The sequence below is a fragment of the Coregonus lavaretus genome (assembly GCF_964263955.1).
Source record: "Coregonus lavaretus genome assembly, chromosome: 19".
Lineage (NCBI taxonomy): Eukaryota > Metazoa > Chordata > Actinopteri > Salmoniformes > Salmonidae > Coregonus > Coregonus lavaretus.
In genome coordinates this window covers 19,160,564-19,179,378 of record NC_140006.1, presented here as the reverse complement: position 1 = coordinate 19,179,378, position 18,815 = coordinate 19,160,564, and the positions used below count along the sequence as shown (strand labels likewise).

At 41.3% G+C, this 18,815-nt stretch overlaps 1 protein-coding gene across 1 annotated transcript in view; it reads left to right on the top strand.

Moving 5' to 3' along the window:
• Positions 1–18,815, top strand: part of spidr (scaffold protein involved in DNA repair) — a 79,102-nt gene that overhangs the window by 19,267 nt on the left and 41,020 nt on the right. The window contains exons 5-7 of the mRNA XM_084183897.1: positions 2,039–2,187; positions 9,788–10,047; positions 13,258–13,385. Of these exons, the coding sequence (XP_084040023.1) occupies positions 2,039–2,187; positions 9,788–10,047; positions 13,258–13,385 (537 nt within the window). The remainder of the gene's footprint in view (positions 1–2,038; positions 2,188–9,787; positions 10,048–13,257; positions 13,386–18,815) is intronic.

The following is an 18,815-nucleotide window of genomic DNA, read 5'->3' as shown; positions in this document are numbered from 1 at the left end:
AATATAAACCGTTCCTGGTTCCCCCCACCATGCACTATAATTACAGGGTTGTAGCATAATGGCGAGTGGCAGACTTACACATGGAATCTCTTAAGCAGCATATTTTTTGGTCTTAAGGTATAAAATACACTGAGTATACAAAACATTAAGAACACCTGCTCTTTCCATGATATAGACTGACCAGGGGAATCCAGGTGAAAGCTATGGTTATTGATGTCACTTGTTAAATCCACTTCAATCAGTGTAGATGAAGGGGAGGAGACAGGTTTTTAAGCCTTGAGACATGGACATGTGTGGCATTTAAAGGGTGAATGGGCAAGACAAAAGATTTGTGCCTTTAAACGGGGTATGGTAGTAGGTTCCATGCGCACCTGTTGGTGTCATGACCTGCAACGCTGCTGGGTTTTTCACACTCAATAGTTAGCCGTGTTTATCAAGAATGATCCACCACACAAAGGACATCTAGCCAACTTGACAACTGTGGGATGCATTGTAGTCAACATTGACCAGCGTCCCTGTGGAACGCTTTCGACACTGAGTTCATGCCCCGACGAATTGTGGCTGTTCTGAGGTCGTCAGAGGGAGGGGGGGAGGTGTTCCTAATGTTTGGTATACTCAGTGTAAGAAATAATAATAATAATAAAGTCAAACATGAAATAAGTAACCAATTCAGACCTTTACAGTTGTTGGCAGAAAATGAAAACAAAAAGATGCGAGATATGCAAGCCTAATGCCTAAACAGTAAAAATAGGATAGCTGTAGAAGCAACAGCACTTAATACATGATCTTCATTTATTATTAGCAATATGATTTGAATGACCTTATATAAATTTGCCCTCCTTTTTAAGTTCTCTATATATACAAGTCCTCCCTGGGAGATAAATTCAGTATCCCATATGGGCCTGGCCGTCTCTCCTTGCCAGTAGCAAAAAATAAATATAAAACAATTGAAGGGGAATAGCTGCCAACTTATATTGCTATATTTAGTTAGCCCAAATGGATTCAATGCGCTGTAGCCACACAAGAAAGCAGTCCCAGTACATATGACACCTCCATATATTGTTCATTAATTCACTTCTTGTCATCACTGTGTAAATATCCTGGATCATAGGCAATATAATTTTAACAAGTTCAATGGACAGCAATAATAGTAATATTGTTCCTTGTACCCAATAATGAGGGGTTTTCCTCATTGTTTTATACTGAGGGTAACATCAGGGCAGCGGTCTGCAATGTTAAGCAGTGGCATGGGACCCAACTACTCCTGCCCGAACAGTTCATAGAAAAGACTGCTCATGAAGCTGAAAACGCAAATATGTTTTGGGCACTTATCTCAAACTCGTTTCTCATGGCTCTCTTTTCACTCTTCAGCAGACATAGTGAGAAATATGTTTAGAACATTAAATCTCAATAGTATCGAATCGCAATACATATAGAATCGTGATGCGTACAATCGCAATACATATCGTATCGGCACCTAAGTATCGTGATAATATCATATTGTGAGGTCCCCGGCAATTCCCAGCCCTAATGTACTGTGTATGTTCATTATGTCATCAGCTGCATATGGTAATGTATTAAAGTAACTGTCCAGTGTTTCCAGATTTCTATGAAATATAACTTATCATTAATTACAAAATGAGTTAAATAATTTTCCTTCCAAAAAATGGTGATTTAGGTATGTTAAAAAGCAGCTTTTCTGTGTTTTGAATAGTGTGGGCCTAACCCAACAACAGAATGTTGTCAGCGTATACTGGTAATTACAAATATTAATGCCAGAAGAACGCTGATTAGCCAGCTCAGCCTCCTGAGGAGGATGACATGTTCTATGAGGAAATGGCAAGCAATTTTTAAATGGCCTGTTTGAGATACAAGTTTGAGGTGGGGTTTTTGAAGTATTTCTTTCTCCAATGTATGCTTTGACCACTTACGAACGAGTATAGGATGAGTCAACAACAACATTTTGGTATGAGTTAACGGAATATGTATTTTTAAAAGTGAGATTTTCACAGGACATTTGTAAAAATTATCTTTTTAGATGAGCTTCCGACGATAGACACAGATAGCGATGTGGATGAAGCTGAAGCTGATCAGGGAAAGGAGGAGGATGGTGTGGGGGAGATCTCTGACTGTGAGTCGGAGTCCTGCGCTGGGGAACCAAAAGAATCATCACCTAAACCTACAACGGTGAGTAAACTAGAGCTTTGCTCAAACTTTACCAATACTACAAAAAACAATAAGATCAAATACTATGTATAATCACATCTAGAAATACTAAATAAAAATTGTTTATTGAAATAAATAAAAACTCAGACATTTCATATTGTTGTTTAAGACAAATATACTATTGCTAAAAATCCATTATGCTACGCAAACAATACCGTACACAAACAATACTTTAAAGACTACAAAAATGTACAGAGGCAAATTACCGGGTATGGCGTTATAAGAGTTTCAGCCATGTTCAATGACACTAGGTGGTGCTATGCACCTTACAGTGCGTTGTTTTGTTCCCTCTGCATTTATATGACAGTGTGACAGTGCTGTGTTTACTATTGTCTACCCCCAGTTTAATCTAATCTCTTCACTCATGAGCATAATGGTAAATATGTGCACGTGTATAGCAACATGTCAATAGCATCATGATGGTTTCCCGTATCATACAGTCAGTATGTCCGCAGGGCCACATGGTTTGCCCATTAGGCTATACCTGATAAGATATTCTACCACTAGGTGGAGTATTCAAAAACAAACTGACAGAATAGGTCTGGCAGGCCAATACCAACAAAGTACAATGCAGTACACTTTCCTCTGTAGCTCAGTTGGTAGTGCATGGCGCTTGCAATGCCAGGATAGTGGGTTCAATTTCCGGGACCATCTGTAAGTAAAATGTATGCACGTATGGCCTCCTTGTAGCTCAGTTGGTAGAGCATGGCGCTTGCAATGCCAGGGTTGTGGGTTCGATTCCCACGGGGGGCCAGTATGAAAATGTATGCGCTCACTAACTGTAAGTCACTCTGGATAAGAGCGTCTGCTAAATAATGTAAATGTAAGTTTCTTTGAATAAAAGCATATTCTACACTAAGTGTACAGAACATTATGAACACCTGCTCTTTCCATGACATAGACTGACCAGGTTAAAGCTGTGATCCTCACCTGTTAAATCCAGGATTTCTAAGCCTTGAGACAATTGAGACATGGATTGTGTATGTGTGCCATTCAGAGGTTGAATGGACAAGACAAAATATTTAAGTGCCTTTGAACGGGGTATGATATCAGGTGCCAGGCGCACCAGTTTAAGTGTGTCAAGGACCACAACTCTGCTGGGTTTTTCACGCTCCACAGTTTCCAGTGTGTATCAAGAATGGTCCACCACCCAAAGGACATCCAGCCAACTTGACACAAACTGTGGGAAGCATTGGAGCATCCTTATGGAAAGCTTTCGACACCTTGTAGAGTTCATCTCCCGACGAATTGAGGCTGTTCTGAGGGCCAAAGTGGGTGCATCTCAATATTAGGAACATGTTCCTAATGTTTTATACACTCAGTGGTGTATATTTTAAGTTCAGGTCGTGTTCTAAATTGTTACAGTTCACTAGTAGCGTTGCTGAATGGAGCACTGTCTATGTGGGGAGAGGGTAGGCCACGTTCCAAAACTGCCAGTAGCCACTTAACCAATGTCCATGTATCAATAAACAAAAAAATCTATTTCAGGCAATATACACGTTTAACCTACTTTTTCTGGAAGTTTTAGGTTTGTTTGTCTCTAAAGTTATCTATATTTAATTGTGGGAAGGGGGCTATTCTTTAGTGCTGCCTGACCTAGGTTTACATTGTTTACATCATGAGATACAAACAGCCTATTAGATGACCCATTATTCAATATTTTACATTCAACGTTGTTAATGTGTTTGACATAAGTCAATCTGTTATTTTATGGCGGTAATATGTTTGTCTTTAGCCTACCTGCTCACATGTAATGACTGAACAGGGAAAGGAGGCTGCCTTTATGTCATGTGTTGTACAGTGGAGGCTTGCATTATGTCACTCTTCAGAAGTCATTCAACAGTGTTTGTTAAAGGTTGGCCAGACACCTTGAGAATGTACAAGGAGTGGTGTTCTGTTCACTCCAGTGTTTTCCAAAGTTCTAGAATTTTCTAATATATGGCTTTGGGATTGTTCAACTAGCGGCCCACCCGTGGTCTCTACTGATCCCCGCCCACTGACATTTTGAATGATCAATTAAATCATCGATTGGTTAAAGCTTACAGGTAAGGATGGAAATAATACTCTGACCCTCTTGAGGACTAGAGTTGTGTTGAACCCGCCAGATGAGGATTAAAGTGCCTTCGAGAAAGTGTTCACACCCCTTGACTTTTTCCACATTTTGTTGTCACATCCTGAATTCTAAATGAATTAAATTGAGATTGTGTCACTGGCCTACACACAATACCCCATAATGTCGAAGTGGAATGATGTTTTCACACATTTTTACAAATTAATAAAAAAATAAACAGCTGAAATGTCTTGAGTCAATAAGTATTAAATCCCTTTGTTATTACAAGCCTAAATCAATTCAGGAGTAAAAATGTGCTTAACAAGTCACAAGTTGCATGGACTCTCTGTATGCAATAATAGTGTTTAACATGATTTTTGAATGACTACCTCATCTCTGTATCCCACACATTAAACTATCTGTAAGGTCCCTCAGTCGAGCAGTGAATTTCAAACACAGATTCAACCACAAAGAACAGGGAGGTTTTCCAGTGCCTCGCAAAGAAGGGCACCTATTGGAAAATAAGTTAAAAATAAAAAAATTAAGCAGGCGTTGAATATCCCTTTGAGCATTGTGAAGTTAGTATTTACACTTTGGATGGTGTATCAATACACCCAGTCACTACAAAAATACAGGCGTCCTTCCTAACTCAGTTGCTGGAGAGGAAGGAAACCACTCAGGGATTTCATCATGAGGCCAATGGTGACTTTAAAACAGTTACAGAGTTTAATGTCTGTGATAGGAGAAAACTGAGGATGGATAAACAACATTGCAGTTACTCCACAATACTAACCTAATTGACAGAGTAAAAGAAGGAAGCCTAAACATGCATCCTATTTGCAATAAGTCACTAAAGTAAAACTGCAAAAAATATGGCAAAGAAATTAACTATGTCCAGAATACAAAGTGTTATGTTTGGGCAAATCCAACACAACACATTACTGAGTACCACTCTCCATATTTTCAAGCATAGTGGTGGCTGAATAATGTTATGGGTATGCTTGTAATCGTTTAGGACTGGGGAGTTTTTCAGGATAAAAAAGAAATGGAATGGAGCTAAGCACAGGCAAAATCCTAGAGGAAAACCTGGTTGTCTGCTTTCCACTAGATGCTGGGAGATGAATTCACCTTTCAGCAGGACAATAACATAAAACACAAGGCCCAATAATAGTGCTGAGCGATTAGTGCTTTTTGGGGTCTGTTTGATTTCTATAATTTGTTTTACATTAAATGCACTATGCATTATGTGGGTTGAATTTTGTAACAACACTGAATAAAACAATTAATAAAAGTCACATGATGGTAGTGACTGCCCATTACTGCTTATCACTTAACTGCCTATGCTGTCTGACAATCACTATTTTACTAGTTCTTCAAATAAACTTTTATGACTGCTGAATACCAACTATCAATCACTTAGATCATGTATTTTCAGGCTCTCAAAGCAACTGCTTTCTATCCCTCTCGATCGCACATTCTCTCTTCTCTCAGTCTCCATGTCTGCTCAGCACAGACCGGACAGGTTTAAGCGGGAGTGCAATGGATTAGGGTCATTGTTGTTAATTACAATGTTTCCTGCGCTAAACTATGTCAAGTATTGGCCTGTTGGAAACTACAATGCCTTACTACAGGGTTCTTCAATTCCGGTCCTGGAGGGCCGAAACACCTCTGTTTTTCATCCTCTCCTTCTAATCAGGGCTAATTCAGACCTGGGACACCAGGTGAGTGCAATTAACTACCAGGTAGAAATAAAAAACGGAAATGTTTCGGCCCTCCGGGACCGGAATTGAAGAACCCTGCCCTACTACATCACAAAGTTTAGTCTTCATCTGATTTATCTCTACAGAAACTGCACATCAAACTCATAGAAAAAAAACAGAACTAAATGGAATTTCTGTGAATTAGTTGTTTAAAAAATGAAAAATAACCAAAATGTTGGTTAATCGCTCAGCACTACCAAATTTACACTGGAGTTGCTTAACAGGAAGACAGTGAATGTTCCTGAGTGGCCGACTTACAGTTTTGACTTAAATCTGCTAGAAAATCTATGGCAAGACTTGAAAATGCTTATTTAGCAATGATTAACAACCAATTTGACAGAGCTTGAAGAATTTTCAAAAGAATAATGTGCAAATATTGTACAATCCATGTGTGCAAAGCTCTTAGAGACTTACCCAGATAGACTCACAGCTGTAATCACTGCCAAATGGGATTCTAACATGCATTGCGTTGACTCAGGTGTGAAATTTCAAAAAACACGTTTTCACTTTGTCATTATGTGGTATTGTGTTAAGATGGGTGAGAACAAAAATATATTTAATACATTTTGAATTCAGGCTGTAACACAACATTTGGAATAAGTTTAGGGGGTATGAATACTTTCTGAAGTCACTGTGAATTTAACTAAGGCGCTTAAGCCTATGTTTTCATGAAGATACTGAAATATGTATGGCCAACGAGAAGCTACCTATAGGCCCTAGTTCTGTTGCCAGAGACTATGTTAAAAGGAATACTGTTGCTTGAGATTGATTGCTGTATAAACGCTGGATTGGAGTTACAGTGGATGGATGTGTTGTCTTGACAAGTTAGAATGTGCCTCTGAAGGAGAAATACAGTCAAGGCTATTTTCATCAGGAAGCCTCAGAAGCAGGTAGTCAGATAATCATCACCCCCACAGACCGTACAGCCACTTCCCCCTTACTTTCACAGCTGTTATCAGCATTCTGGGAGTCAAAGGTTACCTATCTAACCTCCCTGAACTGGAGGCTTGTGGTCTGAGGCCTCACAGAAACCAAGAGATGATCTCATAAGGCTGAATCCACCTAACATGAGAAACATTAAAAGTTGAAAGTTTTTCTTAAAATCAAGCATTGTCAATGGGAGATTTGCTTGTAGGTTTGAGTTAGCCAGATACAGCCTAGGTTATACTCTTGACATGAATGGATGCAGACATAACGAAGGCAATCATTTAGAAAGTAAACTGAACAAAAATATAAGTGCAACATGCAACAATTTCAAAGATTTTACTGAGTTACAGTTCATATAAGACAATCAGTCAATTGAAATACATTTGTTAGGCCCTAATTTATGGATTTCACATGACTGGGAATACAGATATGCACCTGTTGGTCACAGACACCTTTAAAAAAATAAATAAAGAAAATAAGTATGGCTGTTGATCAAAAACCAGTAGTGGAAGAACTGGGACATTTTAAGCTTCCAGGTATTGTGTACAGATCCTTGCAACATGGGGCCTGCATTATCATGCTACAACATGAGGTGATGGCGGTGGATGAATGGCACAGCAATGGGCCTCAGGATCTCGTTACGGTATCTCTGTGCATTCAAATTGCCATCGATAAATTGCAGTTGTGTTCGTTGTCCGTAGCTTATGGCTGCCCATACCATAACCCCACCGCCACCATGGGGCACTCTGTTCACAACGTTGACATCAGCAAACCGCTTGCCCACACGAAGCCATGCACGCTGTCTGCCATCTGCCCAGTAGAGTTGAAACCGGGATTCACCGTCAAGAGCACACTTCTAAGGCGTGCCAGTGGACATCGAAGGTGAGCATTTGCCCACTGAAGTCATTTACAACTCCGAACTGCAGTCAGGTCAAGACCCTGGTGAGGACGACAAGCAGATGAGCTTCCCTGAGATGGTTTCTGTCAGTTTGTGCAGAAATTCTTCGGATGTGCAAACCCACAGTTTCATCAGCTGTCCAGATGGCTGGTCTCAGACTGTCCTTTAGGTGAAGAAGCCGAATGTGGAGGTCCTGGGCTGGCGTGGTTACACGTGGTCTGCGGTTGTGAGGCCGGTTGGACGTACTGCCAAATATACTAAAATGACATTGGAGGCGGCTTATGGTGGAGAAATTAACAATCAATTCTCTGGTAACAGCTCTGGTGGACATTCCTGCAGTCAGCATGCCAATTGCACACTCCCTCAACTTGAGACACCAGTGGCATTGTGTTGTGACAAAACGGTGGCCTTTTATTGTCCCCAGCACAAGGTGCACCTGTGTAATGATCAACATTTGAGAGAAATACGCTTTTTGTGCGTATGGATAATTTCTGGCACCTTTTATGTCAGCTCATGAAACATGGGACCAACACTTAGCATGTTGCGTTTATATTTTTGTTCGGTGTAAAAGCTAGTGTTTCCCTATCCTATTCTTATCAGTGGCTATCAGTTTCCCTTTCCTTTGACTATAGTTTGGGTAAGAGTTAGTACTTTCTACTCTCTGCAAAGGATGAGATGGTTACTGTCAATAGTAAATCAAACTGGATCTAACAGGAAACGGACTTTGAGATCTCAATCCAAAAGGACAGATTTATTGTTCCGTATAAAGCTGAAACAAATGGCTCGGCTGACTTCACTTTATCTGTGTTTGCCAGCGTAGTACTCTTTTTTTTTAGTTTTTATTATTGATCTAGAACTGTGTGGTGGGTAGAGAGGAGGAGGAGCATGCATGGTTACAGTTTATTTCAATAGTAGATTTGGCTAGCCAGCTACATCCAAGCTCAAGCTAAACCTCCAAAGCCAAGACCTGGTTTCAATATTATTTGAAGTATTTTTCAAATAGCTGTTATTTGATTGAGTGGAATGGAACCAATAGAAAAGTCCCAAAAGTACAAACTCCACCCACCTGGGCTGGCATTCCAGGCACTGGCAGGCTAAAGCGATCACTCAAACTATTTGAAAGAGTTCAAATAGTATTTGAACCCAGGTCTGCCTCAGCTGTCAGCAGCCAACAGGGTTAATAACCTGCACCCCATCTGCGCCGTGCCATCAGGGTTGTAAACTAGCCTTTTACTACTGTTGGTTCAGCAACAACATGTCAGCTAGGAGGCAGAACCTGTCCCTCATAGGCCGAGAGAGAGCAATGTGTGAGCTGTGTACTTATTTACAATGCATCCAGTGCCGTGCAGGCAGGGTGAGTGAACACATTTTTGAGCACGGGCCAGGAACATCGTGTTCCTGCTCTCTGTAGCTAGTTAGTGTGACATCTGCTGGCACTCCGCCTAGCAGGGTCAAGTTGAATCAAATAAGAGAGCATGCTGCTCGGCTGCTGCGTAGGCTGGGTTGGTGTGGGTGGCTAACAGGAAAAGGGGGCTGGTATGCTGGTCTTGTCTGCACATGACAGGGTGGAGAGTGTTTTGGATTTTTCCACATGGGAACTGATATCCTCAGGTGTGCTGTGTGTGTGACCAATGAGACAGCGTTCTGTTATTGTTAGTGTAACGGCTTGTTCCTTTTTGCCCACTCTTAATTGTTCCACATGCGTGCCTTAATCCTCATTGATGACAGTTTAAGAGGGGTTTTTGATCATATTGTTCATAACACTTGACACATATTAGCATTCAAGTGTTGGATCTAAGATGAAAACGTACTCCTTTGAATGAAGGAAAATACTTCTGCCAAAAGTACGACATTTGGAATTAACATATTGCACTGATATCATGTTATGATGTGTAAAGCTCATAATAATAGACTAATCATCCCCAGGTGACAGACACTGACATCTCAGACTACCTGTCTGATGGGGAGGGAGAGAGCCATGACACCCTGACCCAGAACAGACTGGAGGCTGGGGTTGTGGCTGATTGTCCTCTGCAGACTGGGTCTGGGGAAGGGGAGGGCAGCAGAAGGTCAGTCAGTAACTGGGTCAGGTCCGCTCAGGCAGCGCTGCAGACGCCCCAGAAACAGACTGACAGGAACTCCAAGACCCCAGAGGACTCCAACAAAAAGAAAAGGACATTTCAAAGGTTTGACTTCTAAAGAAAAAATATTTTTAAGAAGCATTTATGATCTCTCTCATAATAGGTTAGATCAGGGGTAGGCAACCCTGTTCCTGGAGTGTACTGCAGGATTGTGTTCCAACCACACACGACCAACTGAGCTAATTGATCAGTTCAGTGATTGCCTAAATTCAACACACCTTGTCTTCCAGGTCGGTTAAATCAAAATCATTAAGTGCCAGCTGCATTCCAGGACCAGGGTTGCTTACCCCTGGGTTAGATCTTGGATAATGAGAAACAATGAGGGAAAAAATCATCATGATCATCGCGAGTCACATACATACACACACACACTGTCTGCAGATGTTTCCAGGGCGATGCTGCTGATCAAAGGACCACCTGGGTGACATCATGTGGGTGCCAAATGTCACTGTCATAGTTAAGACCCTCGGATAAGACATCTTTCTCCACAGAGTATCATAACAAACTACTGCTTTGTGATTCCTTTGTATTTCTACAGTTGATCAAATAGAATTGTATTTGTCAAATGCGCCGAGTACAACTGGTGTAGACTTTACCGTGAAAGGCTTGCTTACGAGCCCTTCCTAACAATGCAGAGTTTAAAGATAAGAATAAAATAGTAACACAGGGAATAAAATTAAATACACAAGAATGGAGCTATAAACAGGGAGTACCAGTACCAGATCAATGTGCAAAGGTACGAGGTAGATATGTACATGAAGGCAGGGTAAAGTGACTAGGCATCAGGGTAGATATTATTATTATTATTATTATTATTATTAAGAGTAAAATATAGAACAGAGCAGCGGAAGCAAATTATGAAGGTTAGTGTGTGTCTGGTGTCGATGCGCATGTGTGTGTTATGCGTATGTAATGTATGTGAATGTTTGTGGGAGTGTCAATGTATTGTGTGTGTGTGTGTGGTTTGTACACTGAACAACAATATAAATGCAACAATTTTACTGAGTTACAGTTCATATAAGGAAATCAGTCAAATGAAATAAATGAATTAGGCCCTAATCTATGGATTTCATATGACTGGGAATAAAGATATTGAGCTGTTGGTCACAGAAACCTTTTTTATAAATGTAGGGGCGTGGATCAGAAAACCAGTCAGTATCTGGTGTGACCACCATTTGCCTCATGCAGTGCGAGACAACTACTTCGCATAGAGTTGATCAGGCTGTAGATTGTGGCCGTGTGGAATGTTGTGGCCTGGTGGAATGTTGTCCCACTCCTCTTCAATGGCAGTGCGAAGTTTCTGGATATTGGCGGGAATTGGAATGCTGTCGTACACGTCGATCCAGAGCATCCCAAACATGCTCAATGGGTGACGTCCTGTGAGTATGCAGACCATGGAATAACTGGGAAACGTTCAGTTTTCAGGAATTGTGTACAGATCCTTGCGACATGGGGCTGTGCATTATCATGCGGAAACATGAGGTGATGGCAGCTGATGAAGTGCACAACAATGGGCCTCAGGATATCATCACGGTATATCTGTGCATTCAAATTGCCATCGATTAAAATGCAATTGTGTTCGTTGTCCGTAGCTTATGCCTGCCCATACCATAACACCACCACCACCATGAGGCACTCTGTTCACAATGTTGACATCAGCAAACCGCTTGCCCACACAATGCCATACACGCTGTCTGCCATCTGCCCGGTACAGTTGAAACCAGGATTCGTCCGTGAAGAGCACACTTCTCTAGCGTGCCAGTGGCCATCGAACGTGAGCATTTGCCCACTGAAGTCGGTTACGACGCCGAACTGCGGCCTGGTCAAGACCCTGGTGAGGACGACAAGCACGCAGATGAGTTTCCCTGAGACGGTTTCTGGCAGTTTGTGCAGAAATTCTTTGGTTGTACACAATGGTGTAAAGTACTTACGTAGAAATATTTTTTGGGGGGTATCTGTACTTTCCGATTTACAGTACCAGTCAAAAGTTTGGAAACACCTACTCATTCAAGGGTTTTTCTTTATTGTAGAATAATAGTGAAGACATCAAAACTGAAATAACACCAAAAAAGTGTTAAAACTAATCAAAATAATGTTATATTTGAGATTCTTCAAATAGCCACCCTTTGCCTTGATGACAGCTTTGCACACTCTTGGCATTCTCTCAACCAGCTGGATGTTTCTCCCATCTCCACAGAGGAACTCTGGAGCTCTGTCAGAGTAGCCATTGGGTTCTTGGTCACCTCCCTGACCAAGGCCCTTCTCCCCCGATTGCTCAGTTTGCCCGGGTCGGCTGGCTCTAGGAAGAATCTAGGTGGTTCCAAACTTCTTCCATTTAAGAATGATGGAGGCCTGTGTTCTTGGGCACCTTCAATGCTGCAGAAATGTTTAGGTACCCTTCCCCAGATCTGTGCTTCGACAAAATCCTGTCTCGGTGCTCTGCGGACAATTCCTTCGACCTCATGGCTTGGTCTTTGCTCTGACATGCACTGTCAACTGTGGGACCTTATAGACAGGTGTGTGCCTTTCCAAATCATGTCCAAGTAATTGAATTTACCACAGGTGGACTCAAATCAAGTTGTAGACACATCTCAAGGATGATCAATGGAAACAGGATGCACCTGAGCTCAATTTCGAGTCTCATAGCAAAGAGTCTGAATACTTATGTAAATATTGTATTCATTTTAGAATAAGGCTGTAACGTAACAATGTGGAAAAAGTCAAGGGGTCTGAATACTTTCCGAATGCACTGAACAAAAATATAAATGCAACATGTAAAGTGTTGGTTTCATTAGCTGAAATGAAAGATCCGAAAAAATGTCCATATGCACAAAAAGCTTATTTCTCTCAAATTGTGGACAAATTTGTTTACATCCCTGTTAGTGAACATTTCTCCTTTGCCAAGGTAATCCATCCACCTGACAGGTGTGGCATATCAAGAAGCTGATTAAACAGCATGATCATTACACAGGTGCACCTTGTGCTGGGGACAATAAAAGGCCACTCTAAAATGTGCAGTTATGTCACACATCACAATGCCACAGATGTCTCAAGTTTTGAGGGAGCGTGCAATTAACATGCCGACTGTAGCTCTGGTACCATTTGCCGGACGGTATCAAACAGTCTATAGCTTGGATGCACAGCACAGAATAATGTTCACTTCTTATAAATCGATTTTAAAGTAGCTTAGCCTGTATTGAGCGCTATTTATACAGTATTCTTGAGGATATTGAAGGTGGTGTGTGTTTCCTACAGTGGCGGCCTGGCGGAGCGACTGAACCGACTCCAGTGCAGACAGAGGTCAGCCATCAGCTTCTGGAGGCACCAGTCCATTTCTCACACTACTACTACTACTACTACTACTACTACTACTACAGCCACAGGTAATACAGACAACAAACAAACGCACAAGTCTGTGTCTTACACCACTAAAGTAGGGCTGGGAATTGCCAGGGACCTCACGATACGATCAATATGATATTATCATGACACTTTGGTGCCAATACGATATGTATTGTGATTCTCATGATCCTATATGTATTGCGATTCGATACTGTGAATTTATTGCGATTCGATGTTCCAAACATATTGCTCACCATATGTCTGCTGCAGAGGGACAAGAGAGAGCCATGAGAAAACGAGTTTTGATCAGTCATGGAAATAAAAGTGCTGAAAACAAATGGTCTCTGTATTTAAAAAGAATATGGAGAACAAGCTATGAAGGAAAAATACTGAACTTTTGGTAAAGATACAACCAACTAGCGCAAAAATAATGCGATTTGTCAAAACTATGCGATATATTGTCAAAAATAGTATCCCGATATGTAACTGTATTGATTTTTTTCCTCTCCCATCACTACACTATAGGCACAGGTATTAGGCTACAGAGTTTGTTTTATTTTAAATTGTAAAAACTGAGAAACAACAACAAACATGCAGAGGTGAAATGAAACATAATGTGCACGGTGAGAATAGAAACCCAAAAGGGCTTATGAAAGGGTCACCGTTACCACACATTCCTACGTATGCTAAGTATTCTCCGTTAATGGTTCAAGATTAACTTTGATTTGATGCTCTCTCTGAGACAGAAGTCAATCTCTCAGGCAGGTGTGATTCTCTGCGCAGATCTGTGGTCACGTGAAGACTGGAGCGTGTGGAGGAAATGCTGGTTGCTCGTTGATAATTGTGGCAGCAGTGAATTTGGTTCGTCGGGGCCAGTACGTAGGTGACAGGAAGCACTCTGCTTGCTGACTTGTCTTTTCTTTCCATGGTGCTACCAAAGCACGAGTCTACCCTCATTATCATTGGCTCCTAGATAATTAGGTTAAACCACTATTTTAATGTGACAGTTGATCGTGGAAAAACACAACCCTAAAAACGCCCACCTTTTCCAACTCGTGTTCAGTCAGTAGGTCAGTTAGTTGGCTTGGTTGTCTTTCGTCGGAGTGAGAGAAGAACTTGTAGAAGATAGAATGTTAAATTGAAGAAGTTTGCTCTAACTTGGCCTCATTTTTAGAATCATGTGACATCTAGTGTGAGTATTTGGCCCTCATCCTGGATCATAACAATGCACATAAGTGTGCTATACTGCATACTAGTGTTGCCACTTTTGTTTGTTGACTTTCTCACATTGATTTAAGAGCATCTACACAAACAATAACACCGGCAGTTATTTCAACACAACTAGCTTGAGCTATTATTAGTGCTGAGCGATTAACAACTAAATGACCAACTTAAATTGATTATTTGTATTTCATTTAGTTCTTATTTTTTATTTTTTGTGCACTCTGGATCAAGCACGAACTGTGTGATTTAGTAGGGAGTTGTAGTTTCCAACCGGCCAATATTCAACATAGTTTATAGCAGAAAACGTGGTAATTAACTACATTGATCATAATCCATTGCACGCCTACTTGTCCGGTCTGTGTTTCTTTTAGCCTGCTACATATGAGACAAGAATGCGCAATCAAGAGGGATAGAGAGCAGTTGCTTTGCAAGGGACAGTATCTCTACCTGAAAATAGTGATTGATAGTTGGTATTCAGCAGTCATAAAAGTATGCCTTATTTACTTTGAAGAACTAGTAAAATTGTGATTTTGTCAGACAGCATAGGCAGCAGCTCTATAGAGATGAGATGATGACTTGCAATTAAATAATAAAGTCATCAAATAAAACAAAGTGATTAGCAGTAATGGACTGTCACTACTATCATGGAACTTTTATTAATTGTTTTATTCTGTGTTACAGCATTCAACCCACATAATGCATAGTGCATTTAATGTTTGTAACAACAAATAATAATAATAATCTAAATACATTTTTTATTTTTTACTAATTGAACTGAAACCGAACCGGCCTCAAAAAGCACTAATCAGCACCAGCTGTAGCAAACCTGTTCATTCTCACAAGAATAAGCTGTGTGTGTGTGCGCACAAGTGTCTGCGTCAGTCATTGATGTTATTCCTTCACACACTATTCCACTTTAGATTTATTTGTTTATTGCAGGTCAGAAGGAGGACTCCATTCAGTCTGTCCTGTATTCACCTGCCCACTAATAAAGGGTTCATTATCATTGTTATATACTGAACACAAATATAAACGCAACACGTAAAGTCATGTTTCATGAGCTGAAATAAAAGATCACAAATGTTATTTACATACAAAAAGCTTATTTCTCCAATGTTGTGCACAAATTTGTTTACAGCCTTGTTAGTGAGCATTTCTCCTTTGCCAAGATAATCCATGCATCTCACAGGTGTGGCATATCAAGAAGCTGATTAAACAGCATGATCATTACACAGGTGCACCTTGTGCTGGGGACAATAAAAGGCCACAGTTTTGTCACAACACAATGACACAGATGTCTCAAGTTTTGAGGGAGCGTGCATTTGGCATGCTCACTGCAGGAATGTCCACCAGAACTGTTGCCAGATAATTTAATGTTAATTTCTCTACCATAAGCCACCTCCAACTTCGTTTTAGAGAATTTGGCAGTATTTTCAACCGGCCTCACAACCGCAGACCACAGGTAACCACGCCAGCTCAGGACCTCCATATCCGGCTTCTTCACCAGCAGGATCGTCTGAGACCAGCCACCCGGACAGCTGTTGAAACTGGGGGTTTGCCCAAACAAAGAATTTCTGCACTAACTGACAGAAACCATCTCAGAGAAGCTCATCTGCGTGCTCGTCATCCTCACCAGGGTCTTGACCTGACTGCATTTCGGCGTTGTAGGCTGGGTTTCTGTACAGCACTTCGAGATATTAGCTGATGTAAGAAGGGCTATATAAAATAAAATTGATTGATTGATTGTAACCGACTTCAGTGGGCAAATGCTCACCTTCGATGGCCACTGGCATGCTGGAGAAGTGTGGGGGAGTATTTCTGTCTGTAATAAACCCTTTTGTGGGTAAAAACTAATTCTGATTGGCTCCCCCGTGGCCCACCCTATGCCCTCCCAGGCCCACCCATGGCTGCGCCCCTGCCCAGTCATGTGAAATCCATAGATTAGGGCCTAATTCATTTATTTCAGTTGACTGAGTTCCTTATATGAACTGTAAATCTGAATTTTTGCATGTTGCGTTTATATTTTTGTTCGGTATAGTATGTCTTATGTGTGCCAAACGGAGGAACATATCTCTGGATATGATACATGTTCTAACAATTCCTTCCACTTAGTGCTGGTGTTGATGAACCCTCCTGTTGTAAATCCTCTCAGGCAAATATCAGTGATTGTCACATACTCCAACATAGAGCTGCCTTGTCTTGCATTGAATTGGAGCGCACTAATATCGTCATGATTCACATCACAAACAGCATGATACAGTGGGGAGAACAAGTATTTGATACACTGCCGATTTTGCAGGTTTTCCTACTTACAAAGCATGTAGAGGTCTGTAATTTTTATCATAGGTACACTTCAACTGTGAGAGACGGAATCTAAAACAAAAATCCAGAAAATCCCATTGTATGATTTTTAAGTAATTCATTTGCATTTTATTGCATGACATAAGTATTTGATCACCTACCAACCAGTAAGAATTCCGGCTCTCACAGACCTGTTAGTTTTTCTTTAAGAATCCCTCCTGTTCTCCACTCATTACCTGTATTAACTTCACCTGTTTGAACTCGTTAACTGTATAAAATACACCTGTCCACACACTCAAACAGACTCCAACCTCTCCACAATGGCCAAGACCAGAGAGCTGTGTAAGGACATCAGGGATAAAATTGTAGACCTGCACAAGGCTGGGATGGGCTACAGGACAATAGGCAAGCAGCTTGGTGAGAAGGCAACAACTGTTGGCGCAATTATTAGAAAATGGAAGAAGTTCAAGATGACGGTCAATCACCCTCGGTCTGGGGCTCCATGCAACATCTCACCTCGTGGGGCATCAATGATCATGAGGAAGGTAAGGGATCAGCCCAGAACTATACGGCAGGACCTGGTCAATGACCTGAAGAGAGCTGGGACCACAGTCTCAAAGAAAACCATTAGTAACACACTACGCCGTCATGGATGAAAATCCTGCAGCGCACGCAAGGTCCCCCTGCTCAAGCCAGCGCATGTCCAGGCCCGTCTGAAGTTTGCCAATGACCATCTGGATGATCCAGAGGAGGAATGGGAGAAGGTCATGTGGTCTGATGAGACAAAAATAGAGCTTTTTGGTCTAAACTCCACTCGCCGTGTTTGGAGGAAGAAGAAGGATGAGTACAACTCCAAGAACACCATCCCAACAGTGAAGCATGGAGGTGGAAACATAATTCTTTGGGGACGCTTTTCTGCAAAGGGGAAAGGACGACTGCACCGTATTGAGGGGAGGATGGATGGGGCCATGTATCGCGAGATCTTGGCCAACAACCTCCTTCCCTCAGTAAGAGCATTGAAGATGGGTCGTGGCTGGGTCTTCCAGCATGACAACGACCCAAAACACACAGCCAGGGCAACTAAGGAGTGGCTCCGTAAGAAGCATCTCAAGGTCCTGGAGTGGCCTAGCCAGTCTCCAGACCTGAACCCAATAGAAAATCTTTGGAGGGAGCTGAAAGTCCGTATTGCCCAGCGACAGCCCCGAAGCCTGAAGGATCTGGAGAAGGTCTGTATGGAGGAGTGGGCCAAAATCCCTGCTGCAGTGTGTGCAAACCTGGTCAAGACCTACAGGAAACGTATGATCTCTGTAATTGCAAACAAAGGTTTCTGTACCAAATATTAAGTTCTGCTTTTCTGATGTATCAAGTACTTATGCATGCAATACTCATGCAATAAAATGCAAATGAATTACTTAAAAATCATACAATGTGATTTTCTGGATTTTTGTTTTAGATTCCGTCTCTCACAGTTGAAGTGTACCTATGATAAAAATTACAGACCTCTACATGCTTTGTAAGTAGGAAAACCTGCAAAATCGGCAGTGTATCAAATACTTGTTCTTCCCACTGTATACAGTGGGGGAAAAAAGTATTTAGTCAGCCACCAATTGTGCAAGTTCTCCCACTTAAAAAGATGAGAGAGGCCTGTAATTTTCATCATAGGTACACGTCAACTATGACAGACAAAATGAGAAAAAAAATCCAGAAAATCACATTGTAGGATTTTTAATGAATTTATTTGCAAATTATGGTGGAAAATAAGTATTTGGTCAATAACAAAAGTTTCTCAATACTTTGTTATATACCCTTTGTTGGCAATGACACAGGTCAAACGTTTTCTGTAAGTCTTCACAAGGTTTTCACACACTGTTGCTGGTATTTTGGCCCATTCCTCCATGCAGATCTCCTCTAGAGCATTGATGTTTTGGGGCTGTCGCTGGGCAACA